This window comes from Athene noctua, chromosome 25 (assembly GCF_965140245.1).
Source record: "Athene noctua chromosome 25, bAthNoc1.hap1.1, whole genome shotgun sequence".
NCBI lineage: Eukaryota > Metazoa > Chordata > Aves > Strigiformes > Strigidae > Athene > Athene noctua.
In genome coordinates this window covers 2,582,196-2,606,680 of record NC_134061.1, presented here as the reverse complement: position 1 = coordinate 2,606,680, position 24,485 = coordinate 2,582,196, and the positions used below count along the sequence as shown (strand labels likewise).

The 24,485-nt window shown below is 47.0% G+C and overlaps 3 protein-coding genes across 3 annotated transcripts; all 3 read left to right on the top strand.

The window, feature by feature from the left end:
* The first annotated feature begins 212 nt into the window (after positions 1–212).
* Positions 213–3,893, top strand: HOXB7 (homeobox B7). Its single transcript, XM_074926715.1, has 2 exons — positions 213–612; positions 3,640–3,893. Exons 1-2 carry the CDS (start codon positions 213–215, stop codon positions 3,891–3,893), a joined length of 654 nt encoding a protein of 217 aa, XP_074782816.1.
* Positions 3,894–14,525: 10,632 nt separating this feature from the next.
* HOXB6 (homeobox B6) lies at positions 14,526–16,591 on the top strand. Its single transcript, XM_074926714.1, has 2 exons — positions 14,526–14,934; positions 16,332–16,591. The coding sequence occupies exons 1-2, from the start codon at positions 14,526–14,528 to the stop codon at positions 16,589–16,591; spliced, it is 669 nt and encodes a 222-aa protein (XP_074782815.1).
* Positions 16,592–19,814: 3,223 nt separating this feature from the next.
* Positions 19,815–21,790, top strand: HOXB5 (homeobox B5). Its single transcript, XM_074926906.1, has 2 exons — positions 19,815–20,364; positions 21,376–21,790. Exons 1-2 carry the CDS (start codon positions 19,815–19,817, stop codon positions 21,621–21,623), a joined length of 798 nt encoding a protein of 265 aa, XP_074783007.1. The 3' UTR covers positions 21,624–21,790.
* The last annotated feature ends 2,695 nt before the right edge of the window (positions 21,791–24,485 follow it).

Genomic DNA, 24,485 nt, shown 5'->3' with positions numbered 1-24,485 from the left:
TTATAAATCCAGCAGCACTACAATTTTTTGCCCCCGAGGAGGGAGCGGGCGGCGATTGGCGCCGCCGGAGCCACGTGCCCGCGCGTCACATGGGCCGGGAGGAAAAAGGGCTCCTTTTTGGTGTAAATCTGGACTCTAATTCCGTAATATATCACGGTACCTCGTAAAACCGACACTAAAACGTCCCGACCTACAAATCACCCGGCCAAATTATGAGTTCATTGTATTATGCGAATGCTTTATTTTCTAAATATCAAGCCGCAAGTTCGGTTTTCCCATCCGGAGTCTTTCCCGAGCAAACTTCTTGCGCTTTCGCCTCCAACACCCAGCGAGCGGGGTATGGGGCCGGATCCACTCCTCCCTTCGCCGCCTCCATGCCCGGGCTCTACTCCAGTGGCAGCGCCGTGCACCCCCAGCCCCCCAGCATGTATTCCTCCGGTTACGGCCTGGAGCCCGGCTCCTTCAACATGCACTGTTCCCCTTTTGAGCAAAACCTCTCCATGATGTGCCCGGGAGATGCCTCCAAGCAGAATTGCAGCAAAACGGACCAGAGGGACTCAGATTTGCAAAGCGACAGTAACTTCCGTATCTACCCCTGGATGAGGAGCACAGGTAAGCCCCAGCCTCCCTAAAGAAAAGAGCCCGGGGTGTGGGGGGGGGTGTGGGGGGAGTGTAAATTATTTGATGGCGTGCGCGGGGGGTGGCGGAGGGGGAGGGGAGGGGGGAATTGTCCCCAACTCCTTTCATGACGTTTCACCGAAAACGCATCTTCAAAAGAGAGAGCGAACAACACACACACACACACACACCCCTCGACCACCCCCCCACCCCCCCACCCCCCGCCATAAAGCCATGCTTTTAGCTTTAAATATTTACCGGTGTTGCTGGGGCTGTGTATGTGCCATGCAAAAGGCAGTTTGTCTTTGAGGGGACAGACAGAGCTGCAAGAAATAACGGCCAGCCCCTTCTTCTCCTCTATTTACAGGATGGAGATTGTGCTACCCCCGTGTAGATATAGATATAGATTCTGAAAGAAACTATTTATGGGAGGCGCTTGCAAGCTTGGCTTCTTTTCTGTTACATTAAAAAAACCTTCATTTCCCAGCCCCTCACCACAATGTCCCAGACACCGCAATTAAGCGTAGCGCGTTGCCATCAGAAAGAGCAACACATCAGTCCCGGTGCAATTAAAAGCCCGGTGCAATTAAAAGCCCGGCTCTCGAACCGGTACCACTCGGGCCAGAATCCGGAGGGATGGGTGGATGGATATAGCGGGGGGGGAGCACCTTGATCTGTGTCACCTCCCGCAAAAATATCACCGCGGAGGGGTGCGGTGTGCTCCGCACCTTGGGGAAGGCTCTTTGGGGACCACGGGGTTCTCAGCGTGGCCCTGCTGCGGGGCTAAGGGTCCCCGGGACGCTGCTGCGGTGCAGGGAAGCGCAGCTCCGCGGAAGGCCGCGCAGTGCTCCGCGGGAGCGGAGCGGAGCGGGGGATGCCCCACGCCGGGACGCGCTGTCCCCGCACATGTGTCGCTGAACGCCGGGCGGTCGCGCTGCTTTCGGCCACCACAGCGCTCCGTCTCAGGGTATTAATGTCAATTAACATTTAATAAATATCCATTTCCCTCGCGGGGGAGCGGTCCCGGGGCGTCCCGGCTCCCCCCCCGGGGCCGGGCTGGGAGCTGAGGGCCGGGTCCCCCCCCCCGCCCCGCTCGGAGCAGCCCGGCCGGTGTCCGTGTACACGCGTGGTGATGTTTACACTCGTGTAATCCTGAGAAGGGGCGAGAAAAGCGCTGCTGTCCCGGCTGGGAGCGGGGAGGCGGCGGGGGGGGGGGGGGGGGGGGGGGGGAAGGCGGGAGCTCATTTTCCAGCCGCCCCAGCTTCGCCTCTGCCGTGCCAGATTGCAACTTGAGAGCATCCCTGCGAGAGAGGCTCCCCCCGCCGCCGAGGATGGAGAAAGGGGCTCGTTAGTAAAACCTGGGGGGCGAGCGGGGTGGGGGCCAGCCTCCCTGCGAAGCAGAGGGAAAAGAAAACAGCGAAGCAGCCAGTGCAGAGCGGCTTATAAAGGCAGGAGTTACCCGCACACTTATTTGGTGGTCAGTTCTTTCCATTACCTGCTCCATAATTCATTCACTTCTACAGTTGATTTATCAAAGCCCAAATATTTCTGCTCGTAAACACTTCATCTCTGCTTTTATCTGAGTTTAGATTTAGGAAGCTCCCCCACTCACCCCCTTTTTAGCCTGTGACGCTGCGAGGATCAACATTAGAGAGGGTTTGGAACCAGGGGTCCTGCGCTCCAACCCCCCTGGATGCTCTGGGAGCTGCTGAGCCTAAAACCAGAGAAACTCGGCCTCGGTCGTAAAAGCGGGGTCCCCCCCCTCGTGTGTGTGTGTATCCCCATGCCCACTGTGCGATCGCGCTTGTGGAATTTCATCAGCGAGCAGAGATAGAGTTGTCATCCCTATTCAGAAGCAGTTTATGGCTCTCCCCTCAGCGGATTTTACAACCCACATTCCAGGACCTGCACATTTTTACTTTACAGCTAGCCTGGCTATTTTGCTTTTTTTTTTTTTTTTTTTTTTTTTTTTTTCCCTCCTTCTAATGACTGGACCTTTTCTTCTTTTAAAAAGAAAGAGGGGGGGGGGGAAACAGGGGAGAAGAAGAGGAGTCTGGTGGAATGTGTGGAGGAGAGGGCCGAGGGCTGCTGTTCGCCATCCCCACTGCTCTGGGAAAGAATACATTATCCTATAGATATACATAGCATTTACATAGCAAATAGAGGCAGGATCACAAACACCATATTGTAGAATGATTTCCAATCCCACTGCAGGAAATGTCGGGTGGAGAGGAGAATTAGGAGCTGGGCCCTTTCCAAACCCCGCTCGCAGGCAGCTGGAGGGTGCTGGGGAGCCTGAGATGAGTGTTGGGGTGTTTCTCATCTGTGCATACCCCCAGAAGAACATCCCGGGGGTAGCAGACCCTCTGTCAGCCCCAGAAGTCACTGCTGTGCCCAAATCATCCCCTGAAACAATGTAGAGCATCACACACCTTCCAAGCAGGCGCCCTGATGACAGCTTTAAGAGAGGACAAATAGTTGGGTTTGTGTAGGTAACAGATGCCCCTCTCGCTTTGTTCGACCGTATTTCCGTATTTGTTCCTCAACCAGCCAAAATTTCTGGTGTCTAAATGAAAATTAAAAAGCAGAGCTCAGAGTCTGAGCGGTGCTAAGAGGGCAGGAAACTTTCTGAAGTTTGTTGATCACTCGGAGACACGCACAGGCACACACACACACATACTCACACACACAAAAAAAAAAAAAAAAAAAAAAAAAGCGCACTTGCACGCTTTTCCGAGATGAAGAGAAATAAAAACTGGGCTGGTTTGGGGGCTGAGAACAGGGAGGGTGAGGTGGAGAAAGCCCCGAGCAGAAGGAGTTGATCTTGCTAATAAAAAGAAGGGCTGTCCCAGGTTGTAGAGCTCCTCCGAGGATTTTGTCCCCCCCCCCCATGGGACTGCAGTGGATGGGTGCTTGCTAGGCTGCCCCCAAAGACAAAAGCAAGAAGCAAACCAAACCAGCAGCCCCCCAAAACCTCTCCCCCAAGCCCCCAGTTGATTTAAATCTGCATTTATTTCCCAGGCACCGACAGAAAACGCGGCCGCCAGACCTACACCAGGTACCAGACCCTGGAGCTGGAGAAGGAGTTCCACTACAACCGGTACCTGACGAGAAGGAGACGCATCGAGATCGCCCACGCCCTGTGTCTCACGGAGAGACAGATCAAAATCTGGTTCCAGAACAGGCGCATGAAGTGGAAAAAAGAAAATAAAACTGCCTGCTCCGGCTCCAACAGTCAGGAAAAACCAGACGCGGAGGATGACGAGGAGGAATGAAAAGGGCGAGAGGTGGTTGCAGGAAACGTGGAAACCCACCCGAGAAGAAAAGGGAGGGGAAAAAAACACACCGAAAAAGACTATATATTAAAATAGATAAATGATAAGTGCATAAATAATTAAAAACCCTAGGAATGATACATTGTGTTTCCTGACACTGAAAAAAATACTACCTATATTAAAGTCTTTTTTTTTTTTTTTTTTTGTACAATAGAATGACTATCTACCTATTAAATGTGGCTTTAGAGTCAGAATAGACACATTTTTCTATGTGAGTCTTCCTATAGTACAAGTAATTTGTAAATCTCCGTTTGTACTTCGCTGTGTATTTTTTGGGATGAAGTAACGTGGTCGTGTTTAGCACCTTTAATTTAGAAAATGTGACCTGAAAGTCTGAATGCAAATTATACTTAGCGTATATAGTCCTGTACATAATATGAATTATTATCACGCCTTCTCCCTGTAACCTCTGTGGTTCTTTTCTCCTGGCTATGCTCTTTCGTCTCTGTATATTTTTACCTGGATTTCTTCCTTGTTCAAGTCTCTACGAAAAAAAAAAAAGAAGAGGAATTAATATTGTGCTACGTAAAATGTTGTATATCAAAGTAGCAAATTATTTAATGGCGACGCGTTGCCTTTTTTTTTTTTTTTTTTTTTTCCCCCCTCCTTGTCTGTGATTATTATTCTTCGAAATAAAAAGGAAATCTCCATTAATCTACTATCGCGTTGGGTTCCTTCCCCTTTTCTTATTAAAAATAACGCACGGGGTTTTGGAATTGCTTTTTCCCATGTAAAATAAATCTACAAAAAGACCCTTTTAGATTAATACATGCCCCGATCTATCATCCTAAACTTCTCTCTCTTTTTTTTTTTTTTTTTTTTTAGGCCAACCATTCCCTTCGAAATTTTAGTACCTTTTCAATACATTTGAATATACGAAGGTATAATTGATATTCGGGGCTCTGGAAATGCGGGCTGCTCTCCTTTCTCTCCCTCTGTGGTTGCGCTGGGGCTGTTACTGAAGAAGGTAAGAGCATGAAGGAAGAATGTAAAGAAGCCAGAATCAGCCCAAATAGTCTTTTCGCCCCTTCTTTTAATTCTCTTCTTGTAATTAATTCGCAAAAACCCGATCTATTTTGCCGTGCCTTGCGTTTTGGGGCTTTTTTGGGTTTGGGGTTGGGTTGGTTGGTTTTTTTTTTTTGGGGGTAGCTTCTCCCTCCGCCCTTCAACTACTTTACTGCGGACTGGAACTCTTTCATTAGCACCAAATAACGTTTAGCATCAAAGCACGCATAAAATAAATTAAAGCAATTAAACGCAGGAAAAATCAACAATGCAAAACAAAAGGCGAGGAAATTTAAGCACTTGCGCGGGGGAGCATCCTCCGCCGCTCTCTCCCCCTCCCGCCCCTGCCTGTTTATTTACATTGCCAGGCTGCGCAGTAAAGACGCGGATTGCTCCCGCGGAGGCTCCACGTAATTTACTCCACAAACGCGCTGCGCAAGATGCACAGGGGGGAAGAAAAAAAAAAAAAAAAAAAAAAAAAAAAAAGGAAAAATGCAACCAGCTTTGGAAGGAGTTGGCGATGGCAGCTTTCCACCTTCTCCCCTTCCTTCTCTCTCTGCTTTTTTTTTTTCACCACCCACCACCACTGATGACTTCATGTCCTAAGTGAAGGCGCGCAGGACATCCTTTAGCAGGTTTTAGCGAAAATAAGATGCCACGTCAAGCATCTGCGCGCCCACGTCTATAATACAGATTTGCAGTAAATGCTGCATATACTAATTACGGGAAGCCCATTATTAAAGGCAGCAGCTATTATGGCTTTTGCAGACTGAAATTCCCGCTTAGGGAAGGGAAAAGAGAGGGAAATCTCCTTTTTTTTTTCCTTGGTGAAATCCCTCGGTGCAATCTCTTTTCAGGAGCGCTCTGTGAATAGTGGGGATGGGGGGGGGGGGTGGAAAAAAAAAAAAAAAAAAAAGCAGCCGTTCCAGAAATTTCACACACACACACACACACACACATACACACCCTCCTGGACCGCAGTGGCCCGGCTGCCTGCCCCCCAGGCACTGTCCTTCTGCGGTCGGAGGGACAAGCAAGAATTGAGGAGAATTCCATGGAAAAAAAAAAAAAAAAAAAGGCAAAACGAGTCACACCGATGCTAAAACCAGGGCAACGTTTACCGGCGGGGTGACCCACCTTGCCGGAGCATCCCTCCCCACCCTCCCTGCCCCTCCGCGCTATAACGGGGGCCGCGGGGGGACCCGGGCGGGGTCCCGGCGGCTCCTTGGGGGTGTTCGGCCGCGGGGAGCCGGGCAGGCACGAACCCCGCCGGCTGGGTTCTGCCCAGGGCATGGGCACCCCGACCACGCTTTTATTGCCTATATTTCCCTCTTCTTTTTAAAAAAAAATATTTCTTTTTCCTTCTTCTTTCCTGAAATCAGCTAATTTCCCCTTTCAGCAGAAAGAATCCCAATTGCGTAAAAGAAAGACATCAAAAATCCCACCCGAACCCCACTGTTTTACTGTGTTTTTCCCCATTTAAAAGCCAACCCCAACCCCAAGCTCTTTATTCTGGGGGGGGTGTGTGTGTGTGTATTATTGTTCATAGCCTAACGTGTGAGGCGTTATTCGATTATTTCTCTCCAACGCCCCCCCCCCCTCCATACAACCAAGGAGGGGGGGGGGGGGGAGGAAAAAAAAATCCCTGAACCCCCTTTCATATTCTTTTATTTTTGTTTAAAAAAAAAGATGGCGGCTAAGAAAAAGACTGCTGTTAAACCGGTCATGAAGAAATGCAATAAATTCCTTGTTGTTTTATGAAAATTTACAACTTTGTGATAGAACTTTATGAGTGGCTGGGTTCTGGGATTGGCCAGAGCCGGTCATGTGGACTGCTAACCGTGAACATGAACTTTTTATTATTTCCCATGTGGTTATATTGCACCATTCTTCTGTCCGCTGCACCTTGGGTCGGATCAGTGTCCTCTATAGGGCTCTCGCCTCTTTACATTTTTTTACTTTTGTGTATAAGCTCGATAGGGCTAAAACAGGGACGAGGGGAGGGGGGGGGACGCCTATACACACATCCACACGCACACAGAGACACCCACCTCCGCACACACACATAGGAAGAGAGTTATATGATTTTTTTTTTTAATTTTTTTTTTTTTTTTAAATTCCTCTGTTAATTTGCCTGCTGATTTGGAATCTCAGTAGTAATGGAGGGGCAGAGGAGATTCTGGACGGAGTGGAGGCTATCATTTTTCAAAGAGGGAAGTTACTCCATTTTCTATGCAAATGACAGAAATGCAAGAAGCTCTCACAAGTCAGAGAGGCAATCGACGGCTATCAGGTTGGGACAATATTTGTCAGCTAACAGATAAGCAAACGCTGTCTCTCTCTCCCTCTATATTTTACTTATGCCACAGAAATGGACGTCAAAAGGTAAGGGAATAATATCTGTTTCTCTTCATTTAATTTTTTCTTTGAGAAAATGCATTTGTCAAACTGCCTTTTTTATTCCATTCCCCATCTCCCTTTTCCCTCTAGCCGGGGGTGGTGGTGGTGGGAATAGAAAGAAAAGGGTGGGGTGATGAAGAAGGGAGGCATTGGAAGAAATCGGGGGTGGTAGAAATCTGTTTAAGTGACAATTTCCTCGAAAAAGTGTAGCGTTAAGGTAGAGAGAAAGGGAGAGAGAAAGAAGAATGGAAAAAAGGTAAAGAAAGAAATTGAGAGAAGGAAAGAAAGAATTAGAGAAAGAAAAAATATAGGAGAGAAAGAGAGTGAGAAAGAAAGAGAGGAAGAAAATAGAAATTGAAATAAGAAAGAGGAAGAAAAATAAAATAACGGAATAAGAAGGAAAAATAGAGCCTGTAAGGTCACCTGGAGATAGTAGACTTGGAATGAAGGATTTTGCAGTAGCTCGGTGACGGAGGCTTTTAGATACTGCCTTTAAAAAAATGCCAAACCCTTTGTGGGTAGTTGTCGTGTTTTATTTTTTTTTTCCCCCTCGCAGAATCTCTTGCCAGTTTGCCTGTCTTCAGGCGAGCCCAGTAATTTGGCGAAGTTTCTCTGGAAGCCAGTTGGGTTTTGCGTTGCTCTCCAGGGTCATTATTATGTGGGTGGTTTCTTCGGAGAGGGCAGTTCGCGGCAGTCCTCGGAAATAAGGTTCTGGAAATTAGTTTTTTTTAAAAAAAAAAAAAAAGAAAAAGAAAAAGAAAAAAGGAGGGGGGGAACAAAAAAAAAAAAAGATAAAAAAAAAAAAAGATAATAAGAATGAAGCCAACCCAGAGCGCAGCGCTCTCATTGTATTCTTTTTTTTTTTTTTTTTTTTTCCCCCTCCTCGTGAAACTCCCAAATGAAGCTGACGTTGCGATGCAATAAACCTCCTTGTATTTAATTGCGTTGTGCCGTGTTACCGGGGCTTGACGGCTTTCCCGACCGGAATATCAGCGTGGGCTCAGCCCCACGCCGTGTCGGGGCTTTTCCACACCAGGTTCTGTGCAAATCTCCCTCTCCTCACCCTGTCTGATCCCCTAACGCTTGCCTTCGCCTTCGGGAAAATATTTATCCGGAGATGCCCGTCATTTTAAATGTGTTGTTTTTGGTTTTTTTTTTTAAAGATTTCAAGGGGGGGGAGTGTGGTGTGTGTATTTTGAAATATAGTACTAATTGCTACTGTTACGGGGTGATTTTTAAATAAGATAATGTAAGAGCCTGTGTATGTGAAGCGAGATTGACTAAGAGGAGATTCATTACTTAAGCATAAACCATTTTATGACGTGACGATTTATCTCACCTAAACTGACTGTGCCCGAATATTGTGTGGACAAGAGTAAATGATCGCAAGCCGTGGAAATAATAAACAGAAAGTCATTTAAAAAATCTATTTCTTCCCGAACCTGTTACATTTTTCATAAATCACGGGGGAAAAAAAAAAAAATAATACCGGTTCAAACGCCTGTTCTCCCTTTTCCCTAAGTCTCTACGTTCTCGTTTGGTTGTGTTGGTTTGTTGTTTTTTTTTTTTTTTTTCTCTTCGTAAGAAAAAAAAAAAAATTAAAAATTAATTTCATTTAGGAACCTTGTACCAAAACTCTTTTACGCCGATTCTTCCCCATCCTACGTGGGCAACCACTTGTGGAAACCACGCACCTCGGTGCGGGCAGGTCTTTTTAACCATTTCAGCCCGGTGCGGTGTGGGATGACCGCGAAACCTCCGTGCACCCCCGGGATGCGTGTGTGGAAGGGGGGGGGGATGTGGGAGGGGTACTGGGGGCATGGGGAGGTGTCCGCGCTGCTCCCACCTGGTCTCCCCTCCTGCCATCCTCCGTTGCTTGTTTATTAAAAAATAAAATAAAATAAACGGGCCTAAAGCGCGGGCGGCCCCCCCGCCGCGCGTCCCCGCGGTGCCGCCGCGCTGCGGGACTCGCCCATTCCCCGCCGTTTGCTGCCATCTACCGTCGGCGGCGGCGGGCGGCGGCTCCCGGGGGGCTCCCCGCAGCCGGTGTCCCGGCGTGGGGGGGCCCTGTCCCGGCTGCCCTCCCCTCTCCGTGCCCGGGTGCGGTGCCAGGGCGCGCAGCACCCCCCCCATCACACACACACACACACACACACCCACCTCCCCGCTCCGCGCCCCGCTGCGGGATGCGCTCGGCCCCTGGGCCCCGGTGCGCTGTTGCGGAGTGTCTGTGCTTAAAGCGCTTGGGGGGGCGGATCTGGGGCTCACCCGCGCATCTATCCGCGCTCACAGAGGAGCTGTGGCCACCCCCACGAGCGCGCGTGGAGCTCTCCATCCCCCCCCCCCCCCCCCCCCCCCAGCCTATGCCGACACGCGTGGCCCGCAGCTGGTGGCGTGTGTGCGCGCATCTCTCCGCGCGTGTCAAAAGCCTCGCGTCTGGCTCTAGGAGCACCCCGGGGAAGATGAAAGGGAGCTGGCTGGCTCCGCGCACGCGGAGATGTTGTAAAATGCAATAATGACGTCCGAGGCGGAGGGGGTTTCAGCTAATCATAAAAGGCAGAGGAGCTGTTATTTATTTATTGCTCGGAGTGGTCATTTCGGTGGGGTCTGGAGAAGATATGTCAAGCCGCGGTACACAGAACTGCGGTGGTTGCTGGGGAGGGAGCAGGGAGCAAAGGCAGACGACGAATCACTTTTAAGTTACTGTAGGCTTTGAAGGGACAATGCTTGTCTGTTATTTTAAAAGGTTTCTCTCTCTCCCTCCCTCCCTCTCGCTTTCTCCCTCTCGTTTTCTCCTTCTACCACACAGTTTCCTGGCAACTGTTTACGTCTAGACTAGGGACATTTTCCTGAAGAAATTGAGATGCCCAGGGACCATGGTAAAAAAAAAAAAAGAAAAAAAAAAAAAAGAAAAAAAAAGTTTCTCTCTTGACCAGCAACAGCCATGATTAACTTGTTCCATGCTGTAATTCCCAACACCCCCCAGCATTCGCTTTCCGCATTACATGATCCGTCTCGCCTTTTCCTCTCCTTCTCCTTGCTTTCCCAATATTCTCTGACCAGCAGCCCCCCCTCTTTTCCCCTTCCCAGGGCTTGCTTTCGCGGAAATACTTCGGTCTGGATGCGTTTTGACTCCCCCAATGTCCCTCTCCCCCTCTGCCCTCCCCTCCTCCCCTCCCCCCCCCCTTTTTTTTTTTTTTTTTTTTTGTTAATAATTAGCTGCACTCTTTAATGGAACAATGGTAGATTATTATTGCTTCTTTTCAAAGATCCCATTAACAAGGTTATTATGCACTGCACGGGAAGTCAGGTAAATTAAACTTAAATTGCTGGAAATTAAGTTTCAGGCGGTTATGCGCGGGGAGAGCGGGTATTTTTTTTACACCTTCAGGGGTCATTGTTTTAAATATTCCAACCTTGGAGCTCTACACGGCTCTGTCGGGGGGTTTTTTTGGTTGTTTGTTTTTTTTTTTTCCGATGTGATTTTGGGTGTGCATGAGCATTACAGGGAAGGCTTCTCTGCTGCCAATGGCTTTCTATGTCTGACTCCAGGAACAAGGGCTTTTTTCAAGTGTTTTCGTGGTGTTGGCTTGACTTTATGGCTGCAATAAGTCCCTCGGTAGGGAAACCCCCGCTGTGTTCTCACTTCAGAAGGATCGGGAATTCCAGCTCCACATGAAAAAAAGAGAGTTTCATTTTTTATTGGAACCAACTGCACTGAACTTTCTACCAAGTTCTTAGCGGGTTTAGCTTTCACACAAGCAACGCTCTGTTCTGTTTGCGTTTCGAAATATTTGGGTGTTGTTTTAATCCCCTCCATCTATCTGCCTGGCTCTGCCTGGTGGGGTTTGGCGTTTGCTGGCCAGAAAAGCAAAGCGACAAAAATTGGGACCTTCCTGGGCAGAGAGCTGGGATTGTACATACTGTAAATACTTCTCTTTATCTGTATTTATCCCCCGCCAGCTGAGTGATGTCTGTCAGGAGGGGAAAGCCGGCTTCCCACCGCACTGAAACGCGTTATACCACCTTCTGGTGTCTCTCGCAACTTCCCCGCTTTATTGCCTCCTTCTTAGCAAAGCCTGCGCCTGGTTTTTGAGGAGATGAGGCCAAAGACTGAATAAAGATGTGCCCGTCGGTGCCCTCAAAGACGGGTCTAACTTAAGGGCTACTGTATAAGCTCGCTTCTGCAGCCGTTATTGCTTTGTGTCTGTGTCCCTCCCGGCTGGGCTGGCGCTAGAGGCGGCCAAAGAAAATATATTCGCAAAATCCGTCTCAGATTTACCTTCGGACTTTAGCGGGGAAGGCAGGAGAGCGTCTGTTAAACAGCTACACTAATAACCAACATTAAAAAAAAAAAAAAAAAAAGTATTTTTTTAAAGCTTTTGAAATGGGAATAGAAACCATCTCTGTGCTAAACATTCAATTCTCTGAGATTTAGTGCGGTTTAAGACCTCTGCTCGTATTTACAAGTATGATAGGTGGCAAATCAATTAGACCGCGGGCCTGACCCTCCGGAAGATGAAAACTATGACAGGCGCTGAGGTTTTTTTCACGTGGGGAACCAAGTTTTCTTCCTTTCTTTTCCTCCCCCAAACAGCCATCTGTAGCGCCAGCCTCCTTCTAAGAGGCAAGACGTATTATTTTGTACCTATAGCGCGTCCAAGATGCAGTAAGCAATTAGCTTCAATTAGTACCTTTTTATTTTCTTTTAAAATGACGACTGTCAAACTACGTAAAAAGCCCGTTGTAGGCACAGAGGTCCTAGGATGAGCTGTATTTTGCTACGGTAAAACTTAGGGGAGGGGGCTGATTTTCCAAACTATTTCAGGGGGATTTATTTGAAGAGCGATCACGAGAGGTGAGAGAAAATATGAGAGCAAACATTTTCAGCAGATGTACTCACGCACTGAATTATCAGGACATCCCATGTCTCAGCCCAAAATTTGCATGCGGAGCTGATCATGCCAGATAGTCGCTGGTTTTGCAGAGCTATAAATATTGCGTAACTCAAATGTATGAGCTGTTCGGCTCCGGCAAAGCAGTTAACTTCAGGCTCTCATCCGAGCCTTTTTTTTTTTTTTTTTTTCTTCTCTAGTCATCGTTCCCTTTCAATCTCACTTTTTTTTTTTTTTTTTTTTCTTTTCTTGGATACCAATAAAGCAGATCTACGTAAGTTTGGGTCCATTCCATACACAAAGGGAAACTCTGCAAGAACAAATATAAGAGATATCAGTCAGAGAGGGGGTGGAGGATGAAAACTACTTCCTTTGAATGTTATTTCCTTGAATTATAAGGATTACGTTTCAGTCGAAATGTTCATTGCAGCCGTGGCATGAAACAATCTTGGCTTTGCTGCTGTAAACATGATGTTTAAAATAAATTAACTCGTAATAAGATACCAGTTTCGTAGATACTTAAAGCTCCGTCAGAGAGCGCCGCATTGGCAGCTCTACAGACACCATGTAATATATGTAATTCTAGATTTGTGGCACACACATTCACAGATTCAAGTACAGGGGAGTGTGTATTATAAGGCGTGTCGTTTCATTGCATGTAAGACCCGACAGACAGATGGCTACAAATTCGGACAGGAAACAAATCCTTGATAAAACGCGACCGATCGGGGGACAGTCCTGGGGTTAATTTAGGTTGCTGCTTGCTTTTTTTTTTTTTTTTTTCCCTGTGAGATGTGTCTGATTTTCCCATTTGAAAAAAAAAAAAAAAAAAAAAAAAGGAAGAGGGCGGTCAGAGATCCAACTCTACCTTGAGCAGAGATCTGAAGGGGGGGGATGCACCAGGTAGAGCGGAGCACATCTCTGGCAAAACCGAGAGGGGCAAACCCCGAGAGCAAAATACAGCTTTTAGGGTGACCGGGGGGTTGCCTGAGACTTTCGGAACGATCCCTTCCAGCCTTTTAACTTTGCAAAACCAGCTATTTTGCAGTGGGGACGGGCTCGAAGCGGGGATGCAAACCCGCGGGGTCTCTGCGCACCTCCATGGCAGCAGCCCCATCACACCGCCAGCTTTCCCCTCGTTTAAAAAAAAAAAAAAATAAATAAAAAATTCTCAATCGGTAATCAATAAACTCAGCTTTTGACCGTAACCCAAGGCTTCCTTTTAGCCATAAAAGGTCGGGCACAGATTTGGTATTAACAAAAAAACGCAAGAGGGCACAATGCGGTACCGGACTCCGGAGGAGATCGGAGGGATAAAGGAAATACTTCGATTTTCCATTTATCTCCCCAATATGGAGCTTTTGCAGAAAAATAAAGGAAAAAGATGCAAATCATGAAAAACGAAGGTTTGGTTCAAGCGACCGCAGCTTTCCTGAACGGGGAGTGTTAATCTATGCTAATTAGACAAACATGAACCGAAATAAGTTGTCAAAACCGATTTCTCCTCTTATAGCAAATCTAAGTGAATCAACCCGGTGGGGTCTCCTCCTTGCAAAGTTCACACACACACAAAACTTTTTTTTTCACCCCCTTTTATTTGGTTGTGGGGTTGGTTTTTTGGTGTTTTCTTCAACTGTAGCAAAGTACTCAGACATCTCAGGACGATTTGCAAACACTAGGGGGTTAAAGTTTTCCGAATGCGAATAATTAACTTTTTTTTTTTTTTTTTTTTTTTTACCCCTACTTACAGCGGGCATTTGTGTACGTTATATGTGTGTAAATATATATATAGGCGCGCACACCGCCATCCGTGCAGACGGGCTCTCGCCACCCCCGCGCTCAGCTCCGGGGGAGAGGGGAGGGGAGGGGGGGGGACGGGGAAGAAGGTGGTGGTGGGGGGGGGGACCCACGACACGTTTATTTATTTATGAAGCTCCGAGCGCGCCGGGAATGTTTCTTTCGGCAGATATTATATATTTGGTTAAGGGGGTGCATTTCTGTTGTTTAAAAGGGAGGGAAAAGGGGGTGGATGGTTTGTTCTTGGGGTCCCTGGTGCAATCTCAGCTCCTCATGGGTGCTATTTTGCAACCTCAGGCGCCTGCTATTGGTCAGCCCATGATCAGATGGTTGTATTTCCTTGTGTCCCTCGCTGGCACCACGCCATCTCCCTTCAGCTAAAACCCAATCTCCGATATACTACTAATAGCTAAACCACTTGGACTATAAAACACAACAAATCATAAAGCCGGGAAAGGACGGCGGGCTCCTTCCAATGAGTTCCTATTTTGTCAACTCGACCTTCCCGGTGAGTCTGGCGGCGGGGCAGGAGCCCTTCCTGGGACAGATCCCGCTATATCCCTCGGGCTATGCGGATCCTTTGAGGCACTACCCCAGCACCTATGGAGCCACGGGCGTCCAGGAGAAGGGCTACACCTCCTCTCCTTACTACCAGCAAAGCAACGGAGCCTACAGCCGCAGCTCCGCCTGTGACTATGGGGCCGGCGGGTTTTTCAGGGAGAAGGACCCTGCGTGCGCCCCCCCCAACCTGGACGAGGTGCCCTTCGCCCCCGAGCCGCGCAAGTCGGACTGCGCGCAGAGCAAAACTGTGTTTGGAGAGAGCGAGGAGCAAAAATGTTCCGCCCCGGTTTACCCCTGGATGCAGCGGATGAACTCTTGCAATAGTGAGTTTACTCTTTTACAGAAATAAATACATCAATCTCCTCCCCCCCTTTCTTATTTGTTACTGCCAGAGAGAGAGAGAGCGAGCGAGCGAGGGAAGCAGGAATAAGGCTCACTTCGGAGCCCAAACTTCCAGCGGGGCAGTTAGGCGACACGAGAGGCTCCAACTTGCTCCTGACACGCACCAAAACTTCACGCCGCTGAAGTATTTTCTCCCAGCACACCACCACCACCCCCCCCAGCTAAAAAGTTGGCCCCGTATTTAAACCCCAAGACAGTATTTCTCCGTCCTCCCCCTTTACCCCTCCCGCTTTTGCTTTTTTTTTTTTTTTTTTTTTTTTTTGCACATTCCAGTTTGCGTGTCACTCAGCTACACCGATTTGTCTCTGTCTTTGCCCCACACGCGCAGGGAGATATCTTCTCTAAATCAGATCTGGATGACTTTACACACGCACGGACCCACACCCCCACGCAGCTCCCTCTCTCGCTGGCTCCCCGATCTGGAGTTAAATAATATAAAAGTGTTTAAATATTTGAAAGGAGAGAGGGCTACATTTTTAATGAAACTCGCACATAATGAAAAGTCTGCCTGGGGAGAATTTTTTTTCCCCCTGGTGATATATGACTTCTTTAAGTGCTGTTTCCTCAATCAGAAAAAAAAAAAAAAAAAAAAATAGAGGGGAGAGAGGGAGGGAGGGGGGGAGAAGAAAAATAATAGAGGCTCACCACCCTCCTTCCCATGTTTAGATGCATTTGTTGCCTTTTAAGTTCCAAATTGATGTCCATTAGCGCAGGGACATAAAGTGTTGTGTCCTCTTTAATGCAGAGTTTGGGCAGATCGATTCACTTCATTATTGCTTAAATGCTCAGATCTATTACAGTTGCCGGTAGGGTGGAAAATAGCGAGGGCGGGCGGGGGGGGGGGGGGAAGAACACCTTGCGATTTTTCATCCCGGAATAAGATAGATCTTGCCCTGTCTCCCCAGCCCTGCCTGCAGTCTGGCAAGTTCAGCATTAACCCTTCTGCCCGGTTGCCTGCAGCGCGGCTGCGGATCCTCCGCGGGTGCGGCCCGGCCAGGGAGCCTCCCTGCGCGCACGGAGGGGCTCACCGCGCTGGGGTTTATTTTGGGGTTGGCCAAAGGCTTTGGAGGGCAGGGGAGAGGGCACACACCCCTCCGCACACAGCCGCGTTGCGGGGCGTAGCATCCCCGCGGATTATCCGGCATCATCTCCGCGGCACCACTAAACCTCGGGGCTTTCCCCTCTTTTTCCTTTCCTTTCTTTTTTTTTCCCGACCTATTTTTTTTCCTTTTTTTTTTTTTTTTTTTTTCCTCCTCCCTATTTGTTTCCTATTTGGTTTTTTTTCTTTTTTTTTTTTTTTTTTTTGCGGGTGTCACAGGTTCCTCCTTTGGGCCCAGCGGCCGCCGAGGCCGCCAAACCTACACCCGCTACCAGACGCTGGAGCTGGAGAAGGAATTTCACTTCAACCGCTACCTGACCCGGCGCCGGCGGATCGAGATCGCCCACTCCCTCTGCCTGACGGAGCGGCAGATCAAAATCTGGTTCCAGAACCGCAGGATGAAGTGGAAAAAAGAGAATAAATTGCTCAACTCCTCGCAACTCAGCGCGGAGGAGGAGGAGGAGAAAACGGCGGAGTGAAAGTATTATTTAAAACACACACAAAAAAAAAAAAAAAAAGAAAAAAAAAAGAAAAAAAAAGAGAGAGGGAGTTGAGTGAGTGTGTGTGAGAGCCGAGAGGATGAGGGGGGTGTGGGCTGGCTGCGAGAACAGGGAAAACCTGCACATTGGTGGGACAAGCCCTCTGCAGCAGTGGCAACAGCTAGAAAGTTTGGGCCACCAATGCCATGGACTCGTGTTCCCAGTGATCTGTCGTGTCCAGGAAAAAAAAAAAAAAAAAAAAAAAAAAATCAGGCTTCTAGTTGCGTTTTTAAATTTTTTGTTCCTTCCTAGATCTCCCACCCCTCCCACTCTCCCTCCCCTCTGAGATAAAATAATAATATTAAAAAAGTAAAGACAGAGAGAGAGAAGGGGGAAAAGAAAGGGAAAGAGAAAAGACAAAAAAAAAAAAAAAAAAGGACTCCTACCCGTGTTTCTACCCTTGGTGTCACTGTTAGTAATCTGCTAACTCTTGTATTTAATGGAAGTGCTGCAATATATGTCATTTGGGGTGTTTATTGTCTTAATTTTGTAAAAATGTTTCATGCACGGTTGACATAGGGTTTTTTTATTTTTCTTTTTTTTAATTATTTTAATTTTTTTCTCCTTTGGTAAATTAATCAAGCCCTGGGGTCTTTGTAATTAGTTTTTTTGGGGGTTATTTTTTTTTTTAAAAAAAAAGGAAAATCTACTGAAAGAACGAGTACTACCTAAAAGGATGCAAAAGCGACAACAGCGACAAAAGAAAAAGTTCTATTTTATTAATTTTTGTACGTGTTGTGTTTGAAGTTTGTCTTAGGTATGAACATGGAATTCTCTAATAAAAACAAAGTCTTCGATCTCACGCACACCACCCTGTCATTTTTATTATTATTATCTTTCCCTTTTCCAGGGGAACTTGCCATTCTTAAGGAGCAGAGAGTTGTAGGAAAGCCTTGCTTCTCTCTGTGTGACAATGTCTTCTAATCTGCAAGGACAAGCAACTCCAAGCACACGGAAGTTACAGTGGAGAGATAAATCTGGTTTTCCCTCTTTTTGTCTAATCTTAAATGGAAGACCTTTCACCAATAGTATTTCCTCGCTGACATTCTGCTTTAGTATCGCTCTTTTTTATTGTTACAGTACAAAGAGTTATGACGAAACGCTCTCCATATACATAATAAATCAAGGAAACAGGCAAAAATATGCTCTCATTTATCTACCAAAGATACCTAACATTTGCCTAGCATCTTTCAAACATCTGGTCCCTTACTTCATATCCCCAAATCAAAGTGAAGTGTATTGCAAAAAAGTCCAGATTTCAAGGGAATTTGCCCTGCGAAACGAGTAGCTTCTCAGCTCCAGGAATACAGCCCCCATCCGAGGGGGGGAAAAAAAAAAAAAAAAAAAAAAGGTGGGAAAAAAAAAAATCTAAACTAAGTCTAACGAGCTCTTTTAAGAGAGTAGATTTTTATTTTCACTTGGAAGCGTTTTCAATGGCTCCTTTTGAGAGGCTGGCTTTGCTCGGGATGGGATGGGGAACGTTTCTGCTCCGTACCAAAGAGGAATCTCGTGCATGCAAATAGCAAACTTTTCCTGGGTTTTGGGAATTAAACGAAAGGAAATGCTTTTTTCTGCTGGGGATTTAGGACTGGAAACAAGCGATCAGCCCAGCCTCTTTCGGATACCGTTTTCTTCAGCTTCACGGGGGGAAAACGCGATGAAACAGTATCTCCTGCCTCCTATCCCCTTTCCCCAGTGCCCACAAGAAATACCTATGTATGAATGCATTCCCCCGTGCCACAAGCTGGTTTAATGTCAGTCACTTTTAAAATCAATTCATGCAGAAGCTTCACAGCTGTAGGACATTTACTATTATTGCCACGCTTTTCATTGCCCGTAATTATTATAATTATATGTCACTTTCAATATGGCGCATAATTTCCAATGAGTTGCAGACAAGCATATGAAATTCCTAAACTGCCTTTGGAGAAAAAAAAAAAAAAAAAGAAAAAAAAAGAAAAAAAAAGAGTGAGAAAGAGAGAAAAGAGAAGAAGGAAAAAACCCAAAAAAGAGAAAGTAATGCTTAACAAAGCACACCCCTTTCACAACGTTATTACCAATTTCAGAGTGCTTTTGCTCCCCAATATTCCTTGCAGGTTAGCAAATGGAAAGGAAAAACCACGCAGCACAATGCTGTGGTCAAAGAGGACGTGAAACGCTGAGGAACAAGAATATCCTAAAAGCAACGTTGTCAACCAGTTCCACCGGCTGGACTTTCCCTCCTGTTCCTTTATTTCCCCTCCCCTCACCTCCCTCCCTCCCCCCCCTCCTTTTTTTTTTTTCCACCCCCCTCCAGAATTAAGGTGCGACCGCATAGCTGGCTCCACGCTTAGCGTGGAAGAAACCTCGACTTTTCTGACAAAAAACCACGCGAAATAAACCCAAACAGCCACGCTCCCCCCCCCCCCTACCCCACAGCAGCTTCGCCTTGTGTCTGTGTGTGTGTGTGTCCCCCCTCCCTTGCAGATATTAAAAGAGAAGACTGCCCGGCCTCACAGCGACCCGACACCTCATCCCTCGCTGCCTCTCAAAACTTCCCCGGCGGTGTTACAAAGGAAGAAATTAAGAGTTTAATCAAGAGCTGGGCGAGGAGACCCACGCGGGGAGCGTGGACACACGAGCCGCGCAGGGATTCCCTCCCCCCCCCCCCCCCCTCCTCCTTTTCATCTCCGCGTGGATTATTAGGGAGAAAAAAAAGAAAAAAAAGAAAAAAAAAAAAAAAAAAAAAAGGGGTAGGGGGTGAGGAGCAGAGGGCGGCGGGGGAGGGTTTTTTTTGGGGGTGCGGGGGCCCCCCCTGCGCTGCGCAGCCCCCGCGCGGCCGGCAGGTGGCGCGCTCCGCCAAGGTGGGGGGCGAGCGCGGCGCCGGCGCGCCCGGGGATTTGGGGCGCCGCGCACCGACTTGGGCCTAAACGACTCCGCGATCGTCATTATTTGTAACCATAGAGCATGAATTACCTCTTGAGGTCATCAGTGAGAATTTACGACTGGTCAACAAAAGCACGTGATTCCCAAACGCACCCCCCACCCTCCCCCCATATTTGGCCGCATACATAGCAAAAACGAAGTACAGTGCATTGCTATAATTCATTAATACATCATAAATCGTCAAGCACAGGGTTATAACGACCACGAGCCACAAATCAAGCCCTCCAAAATAACCCAAATGAGCTCTTACTTTGTAAACTCGTTCTCAGGGCGCTACCCAAATGGCCCCGACTATCAGTTACTAAATTATGGGACCAGCAGTTCCATGAACGGTTCTTACAGAGATTCAAGCACCATGCATTCCAGCTCTTATGGCTACAACTACAATGGGATGGACCTTAGCATCAACCGCTCAGCCTCCTCTAGTCACTTTGGGGCTGTGGGGGAGAGCTCCCGCGGTTTCCCTTCTCCAGCTCAGGAGAGCAGGTTTAGACAGGCGTCTAGCTGCTCCTTATCTTCTCCCGACTCCCTGCCCTGCTCCAACAGCGAGAGCCATGGAGGCAAACCCGCCCCGTCCCCCTCCGACCAAGCTACTTCTGCCAGCACCACCAACACAAATTTCACAGAACTAGACGAGACCAGCGCGTCCTCGGGAGCCGACGAGGGCACTCCAATAAGCAGCAGCATCCCCCGAGCGCAGGCAGAGCCCATCGCAACCTCCACCGCAGCAACAGAAGGGCAGGCACCTCAGATATTCCCTTGGATGAGGAAACTTCACATTAGCCATGGTACAGCTACTTCTTTTTTTTTTTTTTTTTTTTTTTTCCGTCGTTGTCGTTGTTGTTGTTTATTTTCGCGACCCCCTCTCTTTTTCTCTTGTGGGTTTTGTTGTTGTTTGTTTTTTTTTTTTCCCCTTTTTCCCTCCCCACCCCCCCATCCCACTCCCTTTTTTTCTCTCCTTCCTTTTATTCGGTGGAGGCGCTTTGATCAGAAACGCAGCTATTTATTGCTTTTGTATTTCTTGCTCTGATCGCTGCTTTAAAGCTGCCTCTGGCGCCTGGGGGTGGTGGTGGGGGGGGGTGGTGGTGGTGGGCGATTTTATTTTAGTTTCGCTATTCTTGCCGCGAAATGTGCGCTTATTTCGAGCTCTTAGCTCTATGTGGATGGTGGGAGAAGGTAATTTAAAAATTGAGGGAAGGGGGTGTTCCTGGGGGGGGGGGTGGGGTGGGGTGGGGGGAGAAGGAAAGAATTGACCATTAAAATGGCATTATATGCACAGATGGGTCTCTCAGTCCTTTCCTACTCTGATTTTGCTGGGTGTATTCTTGACAATCTGCTCCTGAGAAAACCAAAATTACGAGGAGATACAGGGGGAATAGCGAGCTCCCCCAACACACACACACACACACACACACACACACCCCAGCCCTGGTTTTTCTCCTGGAGAAAAGAAAGCAGCATTAAACCTGATGCCCCTGCAAACAGCCCCAGAAATACCCAGGCAGAGGCGGCAAAGGGAGATTTCAAGATCTCGCTTCTCCAGTTAAATTACCAATATTGAGTTGCTCAAGTCGGTTCTGGAGGGGCCAAGGCTGGGGGGTTTTACATGTGCCCGGGGGTGTGCGAGAAAGAGGAGGGGGGGGGCTGTTATTTGGGGCATAAGCAGCTTTCCTAGCTGCCTGAAGAAGGCAAGGTCTTTTTTTTAATTAAATAATTTTTTTAAAAAAGAGCCTTTAAGGATAAGAAAAATCCTAGCAGAAAGCCAAAACCCAAACCCCGCTGTTGTCCGTGTTATTCAGACATGACTGGACCAGACGGGAAGAGGGCGAGGACAGCTTACACTCGCTACCAGACCCTGGAGTTGGAGAAGGAATTCCACTTCAATAGATATCTCACCCGCAGGAGGAGAATAGAGATCGCTCACGCTCTCTGCCTCTCCGAGCGCCAGATCAAAATCTGGTTCCAGAACAGGAGGATGAAATGGAAGAAGGATAATAAACTGAAAAGCATGAGCTTAGCCTCGGCGGGCAGCGCCTTTCAGCCATAAATTCTAGAGGAGGAATATCGAGGAGAGAAGAAGAGACGAGGAAGAAATACGTAAATAAATAAATAAAGCGCCGCAGATCTTAGTTTCGGAGTACTGTACAGTGAGGCACCTTCTTTTCGGCATGTTGTTGATATTCTAAAACAACGCGTATGGTACCGTTATCCCAGGACTGAGTTCATGTCGTGTTCTGTTTGTTTTGGTTTTTTTTTTTTATTTTTTTTTTAATTAAATTTTATTTCCAGATGCTCCTCATGCTCTTGTTGTTCTTATAAATGTATGTGTCCGTGCTCTCTTGATGCTTTCTGGAAAGCTAGCATGTTTTATGTGAGCCCTTTAAATGTTATAACTTATTTATAAATTGAGAACAGATACGATTGTTTGTTTATTTGTTGGTTTTTTTTCCCCCTTTCCTGAGTTTACTGCTTTTGGGTGAGTTCTCTGCCTAAGCTAAAATCGGGGGTTCCTGCACTACAGTCGCAGAAAAAAAAAAATCTAAAAAAAACCAAACAAAAATGTAAAAAAGGGAAAAAAAAAAAAAAAAAAAAAGCAAAAGCTCTTGTATCTTTCTGTCTTAAAATTGTCCAGTCTGTGTTTTAGTTCAAACTTCAGGCCAGGATTTCTAGTCCCAGGCTAATTCTGAGACGTACTCTTAGACGTGGGTAAACTTCACTATTAAAAAAAAAAAATAATGTATAAAATCGGACCAACAATAGAGTGCTCTAATGTTTGTAAATACTAGAAATATTTCTGATGTGACTAATAGACGGTTTGTAGTGGGCAGAGTGAATGCAATGTTATGTGTAAAAATGGCATCTGTCATGTCTAGCTGCCTGTTAGTACTTTGCCAATAAGCTTTTTGTATTTGTTTGTAGCTTTACTTGAAGTCAAATAAACGTTTCTCCTATTCACAAAGGCTCCCAGTTGCACTTTGTACACAACCTCTGAGACCTGCAGCACAGGCTGAAGCCGGAGAGGTGCCTGGCGTGGGGCTGAGCCTGTGCTGGGAGCTCCCAGCAGAGCTCCAGCCTCTCCTGGGCAGCACCCGGCTTGCTCCGAAACCCCCCGATTTTCCCCTCAAACACCCCCCCTGGCACCGCACGAGAATCACCCTCAACCCACCACACCGCCCCAACCGCCGGCTCCCCCCAAAACCAGCACAGACACCCCCCCTCCACACACACACACCCCCCCCACCGCAGCAAGACAAACTGGTTTCAAGTACTTCAAGTTGCAACAACCCGGTATAAACGCTCCCCGCGCAGATTTACGCGCATTTCAGGAATTGTCAGCTACATCCACACGCACATTTTCAAAGCGAGAGCATTTATATCCGCATATCCGTCCACGTAAACCTGCGTTCTACAGAATTACAGATCTGTGTGTTTGTATAGATATATTTATTATTCTCTCTATATAACACAAGTATATATATAACACATTTCTGCGCTAAGCTGTCCTCTCTCCGCTCCCCCTCGCCCTCGGTTTATTGTGCTTTCTGCTTTTACCTCCTACTCTCCGGCTCAACATGTAAATAACAGCTCTGTAACTACTGACACTTTACTACAACGAGTCATTCTGCCTGCAGATAATTTAACATCATCAAAGATGGCAAATGTTGCCATCTCGCTACCTAGGGAATCTAACAAGGCACGAGATAACTCCGGTTTAAAGTCGCTCGATTTGGCAAAACGCCACTGACATCTCTACAATACAGCTTAGGCTTTTTGTTCGTAGCAAGTAAAGTTGGAGCTTAAAACTTACCAAACTTAATCTCCCACTGTTTAGGTACTTCTTAAGTGATTTTGAGAGGGATGTGAAGTGGACTGTCAGATCCCAAACCATTTGCTCGCCTTCCCTTGATTTTTTTTTTTTTTTTTTTAACCGATAGCAAACTATACCAAAAGTGGGTATGACATTTAGATGTCAAATGGATAGGGTTTTATCTAGAAGTTAGATCGTAAAAATCGCCCAGACCTCAGACAGATACCCCTCACTGGCTCTCAAAAGTCACGTGAGGTCCATAAAGTTAGTTTTATGGTTTTGGGGAGTTGACAATGTACAATATATTTCACATTCTCTAGAATGTTAAGTGACACTTTAACTGCTTGGTTTGGCTTGTAAGGGGCAGCAATGGGTGAGCACTTTTCCAGATGAGATAAACGTTGCAATTGCAGGGAACATGTTTTGCGGGTCCAGTTTTCAGTCCAGAGAGCCAATAGACTGGAGTCCTGAAAGTAAGTTCTTCTGAAATATTATCTGCTTAAACTGTTTTAAAGGGTTGATATGGCTAAAGGCTGAGCGGGGAGGAAAGAGGGTCTGTCTCTCTTTCAGAGCTTTATTTCTCACTTTTAGAAGGTCCTAATTCTTACCCTCCCGAGAGCTGGAATTGCATTACATTTCCATCACAGCTTCGAGGCCCGCAAGTAAACTTTGTGGAAGCGGGAGAAATAGAAAAATCTGTAAAAGATTCATTATCATGGCAAGGCAAACTCCATCCTGTCTTTGCCGGGGGACATGTGTACTTCAGATAAAGTTTGGGTTTGCCCTTCGCCGTGTAAAAAGGCTCTTGCTCGTTTATCGGAGGTGATTCCGTGTGGTTTATAACTGCTCGCAGGGAGCCACGAACCTGGCCCATGCTTTTGCATTTCAAGTAGCTCTATTCTGTCTGTGCTCTTCAGGTTGTTAACACCTTTTGATTTGAATTATTTTCTCCTGCTTGCCAAAGAAATGTGTGCACTTTTTTTTTTTTTTTTTTTTTTTTCTTTCGGCCTGTGTAGAGACCGCGGGTTTTTTCTTTTGCCCCAGGGCTTTTTTTTTTTTTTTTTTTTTTCCTTGGGTTTCTGTTTTCTCCAATACAAACGA